The sequence below is a fragment of the Ips typographus genome, linkage group LG16, assembly GCF_016097725.1.
Source record: "Ips typographus isolate SLU linkage group LG16, UJ_Ityp_2.0, whole genome shotgun sequence".
NCBI classification, from domain to species: domain Eukaryota; kingdom Metazoa; phylum Arthropoda; class Insecta; order Coleoptera; family Curculionidae; genus Ips; species Ips typographus.
This window is the reverse complement of record NC_138437.1, coordinates 8870169-8883301: the sequence shown is the minus strand read 5'-3', so window position 1 is coordinate 8883301 and position 13133 is coordinate 8870169. Positions and strand designations below refer to the sequence as shown.

At 32.6% G+C, this 13133-nt stretch overlaps 1 protein-coding gene across 5 annotated transcripts in view; it reads left to right on the top strand.

Moving 5' to 3' along the window:
• mGluR (metabotropic Glutamate Receptor) overlaps window positions 1–13114 on the top strand; it is a 47442-nt gene extending 34328 nt beyond the window's left edge. For 4 of the 5 annotated variants that reach the window (XM_081994086.1, XM_081994087.1, XM_081994084.1 and 1 more), the window contains 8 exons: window positions 2142–2248; window positions 2824–2952; window positions 4357–4573; window positions 5990–6372; window positions 6628–6843; window positions 7783–7981; window positions 8542–8688; window positions 10980–13114. In XM_081994086.1, the coding sequence (XP_081850212.1) occupies window positions 2142–2248; window positions 2824–2952; window positions 4357–4573; window positions 5990–6372; window positions 6628–6843; window positions 7783–7981; window positions 8542–8678 (1388 nt within the window). In that variant the 3' untranslated portion in view covers window positions 8679–8688; window positions 10980–13114. The remainder of the gene's footprint in view (window positions 1–2141; window positions 2249–2823; window positions 2953–4356; window positions 4574–5989; window positions 6373–6627; window positions 6844–7782; window positions 7982–8541; window positions 8689–10979) is intronic. The other variant, XR_014180884.1, reaches the window with a different exon arrangement.
• The last annotated feature ends 19 nt before the right edge of the window (window positions 13115–13133 follow it).

The following is a 13133-nucleotide window of genomic DNA, read 5'->3' as shown; positions in this document are numbered from 1 at the left end:
TTTAAAAATTATCCGGACCAGATGTTCGGTATGAAAAGAAGTTCAGTAGAGCTACGGAAAGTCGATCGGGTCATGGTTTAATGCATTTAAAGGAACACGGGCATAATCGAGCCTTATTTTTCAAGAAAGGGAGGCTTTACTAATGAACCGTATTGTTGCAGTATTTTGTCGGCGAAAGAGCAATCGAGAAGGGTTTTATGGTGGAAAAAGAGGGACAATTTTTGAGGAGCTACTGAGCTGCTTAATTTTTTTAAAAGGGGAGTTAAATTAAGTCTGTATCATAATTCAGCCCCAACGGCTGTCTGCATACAAAAATCCAGTAGTACATACAGAGAATATTTCATTCATTTTCACCAAAGAATTTATTGAATTGAAATCAAATAATCTAAATTAAATATTGAGTCTGCTGTTAAAATTGAATTTTAGGAAGAGTAAAACGCTTGTAACTGAAAAGAGGTAATGTAATTTTATCGTTTTAGAATTCCATTAAGGTTTTCATTTCTGCGTAATCAAATTTTTTTTTGACAGTTCAATAGGTAAATTAATTAATTTGGTGAGAAGTAAACAGAAGGGAGTTTACCTGCTGTATGGTAATATATTCAACACCAAACTTTCTTATCTTTCATGCATGTAATACGAGTTTCCGGTTAACTTAACGTAAACACTTCTCATGGAGAAATATGGAAACTAAAGTTGAGTATTTATCTTTCACAAGTAACTGCAAACAGCAAACTCCTGTTGTTGGATTAATTAAAATTTTTCCATTAAATCCAGATCGAAAATAGTTAAAAATGTTATTTCAGATTTATAGTAACCCCTTAGAAAGCTATATAAAGCATTAATTCGCTTTATCGTCTAGAAAAGTTTCTCCACAAAACGTCTTAATCTTCTTTTTGTCGATACTACACGTTTATATCGACTCTCACCTTTTAAACCCTTTACGTTTTATTCGAAAAACTACTGCTTTGTGCTCAAGAAAATACTTCTTTCATTAAGCTCGATTGTCTGGCAATTAGTCGATTTTTCACCTGTTTTAAGTCACTGTTCTACAATTCATTAAAACGTACTTTGTGATTTTAATCAAATTAATTCAGTGAATTCAATCTGAATAAAGCCAGTTTTAATGCAGTCAATATTTTAGACTAGAACTTTTAAGTGTTTGATTTCTATTATATGAAATTACTTCAAACTTAAATATTTTCCACAGTGAAAAAGTCTAGTTCTCCTATTTTCAAACAAATTTAATTTTCATCTTCTTGTATACACATAAATTATAAAATTTTAGTGCAGTCTAGACAGTAAGATTCTGAAATATTTTGTCACCAAACTGCTAGACGCATTTTAGACATCTCGTAGTCACTCCACAAACTTTAGCCTTTAAGTAATTTTCAATAACAGTAAGTGTTTACCATCATAATGGAAGAATATCCGTATTTCTCTCCAAAACATTTACTCTAAGATCCGACTTTAATTTCCTCACTCCCTTGAATAAAAGATATTACAGTTTCTGTTTACATGCAATGCAATTTTACTCTGAAAAATTCCATAACGTTAAATGTAAAGTGATTGCTGGATGTTTCAAGTCAATGGTTTTAATGTTTTTCTCATAAAAGTTAATTAAATCCCTGAAATTTGCTTGTTTAAAATTTTTAATAAAATACAGTTTTTCTTACTTTTATGTCTACAACAATGAACTCAATTGCACTGTTCGAAAATATTTTTAATTCTCAACTAACGTATAGCAATTCAACTGAACTGAACCATAATTTTCGATAGTGTTTTCATGCATTTCAAAACAAACTGAAACTAAATTAAACTTCAATTTTTTTCAGCCTTTTGGAACATCAAACCACTGACTTTTATTAAAAAGCATGTTCAGTTTATTCAAGTAATGCAGTCAGTGCATTCATATACTGAACTGGGTCATATCCGAATCGGTTTGCGGGGGTTGGCCTTTTGATGTTACTCTTATTTGGTTGCCCAAAAAAAACATAATATCAGAATTTTGGGAAAAATTTGTTTTAAGGTTGGGTGAACGCAATAACATTTCAGTAAAATTAATTTCACTTCTGAAACTGGAAACAACATTTGGTTTGGAACTACTGGTTATTCTTGTACATGTTTGGTGTTTTTTGTTTCAGATTTGGTAGGAAGTTCTGTTAAATTCGACGAAAGGGGTGATGGTTTAGCAAGATACGACATTCTCAACTATCAAAGAATGGTCAATTCGACAGGATTCCAGTATACCGTAAGGAAAATTTTTTTAGGGGGTAAATTTAAAAAAAAGGTCATTAAAATTCCCCTTTTTCAATAAAACATAATTTCCACCGTGCTTTTCCATCACACCAACCGGAAGAAAAAATTTTCTGTCAACCCTTTTGGGTAGCACAGTTTTGCTAAATTGAGAAAGTTACTTGATCGACTAAAAGATTTATGAAAGTTTAATAAGAATTTTGATGGGACACTCAAAATCAATGATGAAAGTGTTGGCAATAGTCTGCAGGTTGCCGAATTTAATATCCAAAAACAGCATCTGATAAACGCGCATTCTATTTGCTTCCCTCATCATATTTGATAACTTTACCGGAAGAGTCAAAAGTCAATTTAAAGGTGGAATTGAATTTTGTCTCCCGACTTCGTCTTGGGGCCTTCGACCTATCCACATTGCACCTAACGAACCAATCATCGAAGATCCACGTGAATACTTTTATGCATTTCGCCCTAATGTAATTAGAAAATAGATTGCTTTTTCCAGACATACTAGCACTCTATTGTTTAGGCTTGAAATTATATAGTAATAGGTTTCTAAACTAATACTTTTAGGTGGTGGGCAAATGGTTTAATTCACTGCAGCTTAACCAGGATTCTTTGATTTTCGATCAAAACACAGTAGGTCTGCCAATGTCGGTTTGCTCATTGCCCTGCGAAACCGGGATGATCAAGAAACAACAGGTAAAATCTTTTGCAATTTTAAGCGACTAAGCAAGCAATTAGCTGGAATTTCATCGCCTAAGGCTTACCGGATCCTGTTAATAAAATCAAACTTAAAATTCGCTTTATATAAGAAAATCCGGAGTTTAGTTGGGCCGTGCTTAGAAATTCAGATTGCCTACTTGCTATTCGCATATTTATGCGTTACCTCTTTTGAGATTAGTATAAGCTTTGCAGCTATTCTATCACACGGGGGGTTACTGCTAAACTCTGATCGTATATTGCCAGTTGTTAGGATTCACAAAAATAAACGTGGTTTGTAATTTTTTAACGTTAATCTCTGAACTTTCGCAATTTGAGACTTTATTACCTCATTCTGCTTTATCGGAGCTTTAAAGCGGTTTCTAAGACTTTCTTAACTTTTTTATTACCTATCCTAGGGCTAAATAAGACACTGCTATATGCTTAAAAATAATCTGACTATTAAACACCACATCAATAAATTATAATTTATCTAAAGTATTATTCAGTTTGAGTTGGTAAAAAAATTACATTGTTATTATAATCTTCCTAAAACTAATTAAGGCACTTACATATACTATTAAACATCAAATATTACATAGCTTTTCCCATATCATCAAGTCCGTTTAGCCATTAACTTTTCCACTTTTCCAAGTGTATACCTGTCACTTTATAAAATGATTGATATCGTGTCTGTTTTTATTTTGGCTTCAGAGAGTTAAAATCGAATTATGTTTTTCATTTCTGTCATATTACTTTATCCAGGAAAAACTTGATATGTTGAGAGCTTTATTTAACCCTTGTTTCATCTGGATACCTTTGTACTGGTATGCATGACAAGGTTGAAGATTTATTCCCCTTTACACTTTAGAAGAACTATTTGATGCAACTTCTTAAGCTAAAATAAAGTATTTATATAGGCTTAGCTATTTGAAATGCAAATATGCATATGAGTTACACAGAAAATTAAGTCAGTAAGCAAGTTTACGCAACTACTTAGATTAACCTTAACCATTCAAATGAAATGGTGCAATTCACTTGGCAATTTAATGTTTGCTGTAGATTAAGTATTGACTGTACAAAGCGATGCAAATGGGCATTAATAACAAGTAGATTTCAGCTACACAAATTGACCTTATTCTATTTTGTCATAATTTACGGTGTGTTGGGGTCTCTTACATATATAAAATTTATATTCTGAACGTGGCTACACAAAAATAAGGGTTGTGCTGACCTTAAAAATTGAACCAAAAAATGGAATTTACTGAAAAAGAAAGTTAATAATGGAAGGAATTTGTAGTATTTCAGGCATCTCTTGGGGAACATTTCTGCAATTTTAAGCACGGTCCAACCTAATAGATTTGGAATTTCCTTTAAGGATTAGAAATAAATAATAAATTACAGGGTGATACCTGCTGCTGGATTTGCGACAAATGCGAGGAATACGAGTACGTTTACGATGAATTCACCTGCAAAGATTGCGGACCGGGAAATTGGCCCTATACCGATAAAACTTCTTGCTACCCACTGGAAATCAAATACATGAGGTGGAATACTGTATATGCGATTGTTCCTGCAGCTTTCTCTTGTTTGGGAATCGTCAGCACCTTTATAGTTATTGGTAAGTCATTCCGAAAGCAGTTTCAACGTGTGTAACGACGTTTGTTTTTTGATAAAACCTCCTCAATTATTTCGGATCGTCGAAAATGAAATTCGGAATTTAATCCCCGCGTCTCCAAAGGAAACTTCCAAATTAGTTTTAATCGGCTCGAACCTTTAGAGATTAAAAGTGATTATAGCCCTGTTTCATTAGAACTATATTCAGTGTTAAATTTCGGTTTTAGAACTTCATTCCAAATAAAAACATTTTTCAATCAGTAAAGAGCGTCATTGCCATCATTAGCAAAGGTCAAACTAGATCCAGAGAGACGGATAACAACTGCATCAGGCAGTACATTCATTTGATACATTTCTCATAATTGGGGATCCATTATTGACTGAAAGCTTGTCTGTTTGGAATTCAATAATGGATGACATATACCTCGCAGTCCCTTTATATGACGACCCGACCACAGTATTGCGTTCTAGTCTCGTCACTTAGAAAGACAATGGAATTAATTTGAATTACTTCAAGCTTCTGATATTTCCTACTAGTGTTAAACAATCTGCCAGACCTTTATGAGTTTAATTTTACATTCACACCTTCAGAAAATGTATCTAATACAGTATATTTATCAGAGTGATCAGGCTTGTGAATTTTTTGAACATTATTAAATTACATATTATTTTATTTCAGTTACGTTTGAAAAAGTGCAATTTTGGCAATTTTTTATTTTGCTTTAGGAGGGTTTCAAAGGACCTGAAATTAGGTAAAAAAGTACAAAAAAGGCACTTCAATATTTTTAAAAAAAATTGAAAAAATGGGGGGTATAAGGGGTCTTTTTTTACTCTTTTTTGAAATTCAATATCTCGGTAACATGAAGAGCTAGAGAGGCCAGTTTTCCAAGTTTTGTTAATTTCTACAGCTTCCTTTATCCCTTTATGAACTGGTCAAAGAGATTGAATATACTTTTATTAGATTTTATACAACTTTATTTTACTGACATAAAACAATGGAAAGACATAAGCACACTCGAATAATAATTACCGTCTATCTTCCTTAACCTGAGTATCTTAAATTGTCATTAGATGACATAATGTTTATGTAGTATGGTCTGTAAAATTGATTATTTTAACAGTTTTTACCATAAATAACTGATGTTATTCACACCTATTCTAAGCTTTCTAACTAAATCTAAGCTTTCTATAAAGAAACTTTTAGGATCTTGTACTCAACCTTTTTTAACCTTTTGTGAAAGCCCACACATATTTTACTGAAATCAGACGTACGTCGAAAACTCCAGTATGAAGTAAAACAGTGAAAGTTACTAGTTTCCCCAAACTTTACCTACTAATTGAAAAGTTTTAAAATTTTTCTGAGTATCATACTTTTTATATACTCCGATATTCCTCAACTGTTCATAAAAATTATTTCTAGGTTTGTTCATTAAGCACAATGATACTCCATTAGTTAGAGCATCTGGACGTGAATTGAGCTACATGCTACTGTTTGGGATTTTGATGTGCTATGGTAACACTTTCGTGTTACTTGCCAAACCATCAGCTATAATTTGCGTAGGACAAAGGATAGGAGTGGGCTTGGGATTTGCTATAGTTTACGCAGCTTTGCTGACAAAAACTAATAGAATATCTAGAATATTCGATTCTGCTTCAAAGTCAGCCAAAAGACCAAACTTTATTAGTCCAAAGTCGCAATTGTGCATTGCTTGCACCATGACAGCAATTCAAGTGATTATAACGGTGTTTTGGATGGTTGTGGAAGCCCCGGGGGCTGGATTTGATTTTCCAACTAGAAAGACGGTGAGTTTAGTGTATTAAAAAAGGAGAAAAGTTTGTAAACAAGCATTGTTAACGAAGGCCTTATTAAGCCAGAAACTTTTCTCTAGTGCTTTTTGGAAAGAAATTCTGAGAGTTAACTATACAAATAAGCCTGTGCCGAACAAAACATTCAACTCAAATTTAACTGTGTTTACAGCTCTAACTTATCTGGACGGGCTAGAATAAACATAAACATTACGTGACAAGGCTTTCATTTAACTAACTTCCTTGCCGTAGGTAATTTTAAAATGTAACATGCAGGCGATGTCATTCCTTTTCTCCCAGATGTACAATATGTTGCTCATTACATCGTGTACAGTTTATGCTGTTAAAACACGGAAAATTCCCGAGAACTTTAACGAATCAAAATTCATTGGATTTACCATGTACACAACATGCATCATCTGGTTAGCTTTTGTCCCGATTTATTTCGGAACAGGAGATGCGTATGAGGTAAGTACTTTTTGCTCTAATCTAGGTACAATGTTTCATTTCCTAAATTTACAAAGTCAATATTTCGAATTTCAATTTTTGTGCAAGAATACTTCTAACTGCTAAATTTCTAAAAAGTTAAACAGCAAATTTAAGAACCGTGCTCGAAACAATTATCTGCGGAAAAGTTAGTCCAATAACTTCATTCTCCATTAAAAAGTTTGTCGAGTTAAAAGGCATCTTTAAAAGAATTGCTGCGGAATATATGCAAATAAGCGAAATTGCTACCATTTTGGGCAAATAATAAATAAAACTTTCCGTAAAAGACCAAAACAAAATTCAAACTTATAGACAAACCGCGGCTCTTTAACACGCTTAAACGGATAGGCGAGCCCTTAAATTTTATCAATTAAGGTTTCATTCTTTTAACAACTCTTTTATGCACGCCTGTGCATTATTAAAGCTTACTTCAACACTTTTTTAATTGGATTTCTCACCTTTTGTAAACCATGTTTATACAACCCGAAAAACTCACTTAGGTTAGTAATGAAGTGACGTCGGATACAGTTTAATTTACAGGATTATTCAAATTTCAAAGGTTGTATAAAACCCAAAATCCATTAGTCAACCGCCCACGAAGTGAAACTTCTTTTTGGATTTTCGTCATATTGTCTAACTTTTTTTTTAAATCCCTAAGGCAGTTATTAGCTTTACAAGTTAAGAGCTATTTTTAGTTGGTTCAAAAAGTAAAAGTAGTGGCAGATGATTTTTATGTGCTCACAGTCTACAAAATACTTTAATAGTAAGTCCACATCTTGGATAGAGTTGGAAGTTTCTACTGTAAAACTTTGTACCACATATCGTTAAATACTTAATTTAAGCTAGATAAGTCAAACAAAGTTTGCTTTACATCTACAAATCTCTGATCATAAAACTAACAAAACTTTTACCGTTTTATAGATTCAAATTATGACTTTATGTGTGTCAACAAGCATGAGCGCCACTGTGGCTTTAGTCTGCTTTTACTCGCCTAAAGTTTATATAATCGTGTTCCACCCGGATAAGAACGTAAGAAAACTCACAATGAACAGTGCTGCATACAAGAAGTACAACGCTCAACCATCAACATCATACGCAACATCCTCGACTTCCATGAAAGGTAAGTTAAATAGAGTGATTTAGGTAGGGAGTTGAGAAATGATGGAAGTGGATTAGTCCGACGTCTTGCGAGATATTGATGACAATTTTTCATGTTAGCGTGCTGCGGGACGTTAAATTTGTTTCACGGAAAAGATCGCGGTGATTTAAAGGTTAATTTAAGTAAACGTCAAGACAAATATATATCGATTAGAGTAAACTGCTATTAACTTGCCGTTATTAAATAAATTATTTCCGCTGATTACCCCATTTGCTACGGTCTGCCACTGAAGGGTCTTAAACGAATAAACGCTTCAGCGATAAAAATTGTGACGTAAGTACTACATACTAAATTCTGTCATAAATTTCAACCCCCAAAGTGGAAATACGATATGAAAAACGTCCCTATATTCTCACAAACTCTTGTTAGATATTCTTACTCGACTATCTTTCAATAGCCGCGTCCTATATTATGAATGTTCCGATCAGTTTTGGGATTAAGGGACAGCAAAGGATAAAGGACCTAATGGATGATTTAAGTTTACTGCTTTGGCTCTTTCGTTATTTTGAATCGTCTGTTAGGTACTCCCTGCGAATCAATTCCCATGGAACGTGTCGGTGCAGCTACACCTTCCAGAAGTTCCTGCGCTGGAGTTCAGACCGAACCTCAAGATATTGTAGAACCTGCGGAACCAACAGACGCTATGGCGCTTCTCTGAGAATCACAGAGTAAGTCTGAAACTTTTTTACACATTTTTGTTCCCTTTGTATTGCTGCCTTTTTTCGGCTGTCGATAAAAGTCCCGAGCAAACGGCAAACAATCCCTCCTTGATCCCGTTCTTTCGTTCCCACTCATAAGCTTTTATTGCAGAAGAATTAATGATACGAAAAGAGATAAATCTAAGCGCAATAACTCTTTGATTTTATTATTTCGCTCTTTAGAACTGTATCGGTTTTCGAAATTATTTTCTAAACGATTAATTTTCTATGACGTGGAGAGGCATAAACAGTTAACGAAACGTCGCCTAAAATCAAACCCAGCAAAAAATCAAATTAAACCTGCTATCATTGAAATTCATTAAGCTCATCGCGATAATCGACGTCCATCATACTTTCGCCTCATTTATTTCGCATTTGTTGTTTCCCGAAACGATTTTTAATCGCCCGAATGACATATTGCAACTTTTTTGGCAACATAACGAGCGTTGCATGACAAACACAATCCTAGATTAATGAACGCATATGTAAATAATGGAACAAACTATTCGCAATTATTTGATGGGACACGGAACCGGATTTTTCGTTCCAGGATAGAATTAAAACTCCACTGAAAACATAGTACGTCCTCAGGATATTGATACGACCTGTAGAAGCATGAAGTTTAATTAATTAATTTTCAACTTAGCACAAAACAAAAAGTAATTTGCAACTCTCTAGTCTTTGGAATTTTAACGTTAGTCAATTTCCTAATTAATTTCAAAGCGTACTTGAAAAAGCTTTTCAATAATCTTTACTTAGTTTATTCTAGGCTATCATGTTTAGTTTTCTTAATTAAGAGGTTCAACTTCAACTTTTGTAATTAAAATTCAGGTTACTAAGTTTAGAAAAAGAAAAATGTATAAGTTTATTGATTACAGAGAAAATGATTCCTGAAAATTAACTCCTCTCTGAGATAATTTAAGACTTTCTAATTTCAGTGAACACTTTCTCAAGTTTCTCCCATTTATATAATGCACCTAAGTCCAAAAAAACATTTAGTATCACTCTAGTTCATTACGAGGTTTTTTGGCTTAGTAAGCAACAACATAATAGCGTCACCTCACGCTCTTGAAAGCGTAAAGGGCACTTTACTAATAATACGGTTATTCTTGTACTTTTATATGTCCCTATTTCTTTAAACGTCTGCAATTTTTCGATTGAAATACCGGGATAATAGAAATGTTTATAACATTTAAGTTATTGTCATGTGCTAGAAAGAGTTTCAATTTTACCTCAAACTTGCTAGTTCGACAATGTTCTTTGTGTGTATCACATCCAGATCCTAATGTATACTCTGTCATGAAAAGTACTTACTCAAAAAATGTGCTACATTTTCATATTTTCTATTTCATATTTTTCATAAAACATTATTCAGCATAAGTCACAAGCAGAAACTCCCGTTGTGAAACTAGAACAAGTTTCAATGTCAAGTTGGTTTTACAAATAGTGCAAGGTCAAATAGTATCGATACAACTGTTGAATTATGTAGAAGTTTTGTAACTTAATGCATTCTGAAGGTGGAAGGAAATGGCATTTTTCACAGCCAGTTATGCTAAAATAGAACTTGTTAATGTTGTTAATTGAAGTCCCATTTTAGTAGTTTTTTTTAGTAGTTTTAACTAAATCAGTCAAAATCAAGACAAACAAAAATGTTCTTTTTATATTAACAGAGCTCTGTGTGCACAAAACATAAAAATTTCACTTATACCCTATTGCATTTCCACTTCAGAATTAGATTTAGCCACGACGATAAGTAATAGCATAGTGAATTAACGATGCTATAACCAGTCTAATAGGGTAACTAAGTTAATGAACCTTAAGTAAGTCATATAATAGCGCATTAGAGAGTAGACGAGATTTACTGCAATAATCAAAAGTTCTAACTCAAATTTTAGCTAAGCTTTTCAAACACATTCTCATTTCCACTACTTTTCTTAAACATCTCCTCATAATATGCTAATTAGTTCACTTATGCACAATCCAGATAACTCAACAGTTGGCTTTTAATTAATACAAAACCAACTTGAATGGCGAGCTGTTAGTGAGATAGGTTTTTCTTTGCATTTCAGTCTCATTTAATATGAAAAGTCCAGGACACACACGCTAAAGACGTGTTAAGTAAGACAAAGAGTTTAATTAACTCCCGTAACTAGAAAACGTGTATAGCACCATAAATAAATTTTGAAGTCGCAGGCGAATGAATGTTCACAATTTTTGTATTGAAAAAACAAGCTATTCTCTAATAATCAATTTTAATGTAGAAGATGGTGCAAGCCAGAAAAAGAAAAAGAAGATCACAATAGTAACCGCGACGGATACTTCTCCATCTGCCCAAGAATCAACAACAACCACTGAAGTTTAAGTTAATCAAATTAGTTATCTACGTTAAGCTGCCAGAAATTTTGTATACGTAAGTTTTATTCAAATCGAATTAACTGGGGAAAATTTGAAATGCTCAAAATAGTTTCAGTTAATTTTCTAAGATAAAGCAGAAGCGAGAGAATAAGCGGTAAGGCACATGCCCTTAAGATAAGACTTTAGTTCTAAATCATTAATGAATTTTGCTACCAATATTATAAATTGAAATTGATATTTTTTTGAAAATTTAAGATTTGTAAATACTGATACAGGGTGCTGCAATACCTACACTTAGGTGAATGTATGTGTGAAGCTTAGTTATTAAGGCAGTAGTCTCAGAAAATGGCCCTAATTGAACTTTGTGGCACCCTGTACTTACATGTGTATCTTAGAAAGACTATCATGTTTAAAAAACACATCAAAAAACCACAAAAAAATAGTGTTAAGTACTCCTAAATCTGTCCATTAAAATGTACTATAAATGTGGTTATTTCTGTATAGTAGACTAGAATTCCAAAGTGAAGACTCAAATATTTTAATTAGGAGTCCGTCGCTTTTTCCATTATTTATTAAAATGTGATATTTGATTTCCAAGTATGTAATTATATAAATTAATACTCTTATTAATAGTACGTGTGTATAAGTGTCAGGATTTGGCTAGGTGTTATCGTTCCTATTGTTAAGTGTACCCCAGCCAAGAGTAGTGTTCAATGTCAAATGTGAAGTTTTAATACATCTATATGTAATTAGACATAAATTAGAATAGTTTTAGTAGTCATTGTTAAATTAATCAACATCAATATATCTAGCCTATCTCAAAAATACTCAAATATTTCTAGTCGTTTGTTAAGTCTGTGTAGAGCGTTTTACTTGTTCTGAGTGTTAGCATTCCACAAATACTTTTAAAACATGTATTAAAATTGTTGTCTCAATGTTGAATGTTTTCTTGCTGTCAGTAGAAATAGCTAGAACATTGTATATGTTGTTAAAAGTTGTACTTTTATGGTTGTTAATTCTCCGTTTTATGTAACAGCGAGCAAATCAAAAATACACAGGTTGGGTTCCTTTAGAAGCAATTCGATACAATAAGAAACATATCAGTATTAATCATTAAACTGACGGCTGTTTGTGTCAAATTCAATATATTGAGCTTATAAATTCCATTTCACAAATTAACCAACAGAGGTATTTCTTATATATTATATAACTATTACATAAAACATATATATTTAGACAAGATGTTTTTAGAGTAGTCAATTACATTTTAGAATTTATTGTTAGTTAAGAAAAAATATATAAGCTAAATTGATCGTCCGCAAATTAAATGGAATTACTTAATATTCCTGTCTTTTCGCTGATGGATTTATGGCGGGCTATTTTGGTATCGATTAATTTATTTGACACAATTGGGCAGGGATTATTTGTAAGTCCGAAACTCTAAGGCATTTCTTCTTGAAATCATTCACCTACTAGCCAATAAAAGTATTTTATATTTATGATAAAAACAAAAAAACTGTTTTAAACGAGAAATAGTGAGCAGTCAGCAAAGTTCAATGTTTCTATCAAATTTTCAAGTATCATAACATCATAACATTATACGCCCTTGTCTAAAATAAACAAAATCATCATTCAGTAAATTTTGATTTATTAAATATTGAAGCGTAAGATAACTTTTATAAAGTCAATATTAGCACGGACAGGTAAACCCGATAGTAATTTATTATTTACCACCAAACATGGGTTGATAAATTGTTTCGTTGATGTTGATTCAAATGAAAATTTTATGCTTTGTAACAGTCACTGGATTTTTTTTCTTTAAAATACTTACATATACTATAGGTCAAATTTAACGAGAAAAAATAGCGCAGTAAACGTCGGAAACTTATCAAAAACTACTATAAGAACTGAATCAATAACAAATGCCTGTAAATAAATTAATAGATATCGAAAATCCGACAAAACGGATGATTGGTTGAAAATCTTTGGCTCCATCCAAATCCAAATGCTCAGTGTTTATTCTAATAAATGTTACTAGAAATATGGTTGTATCACTTTGA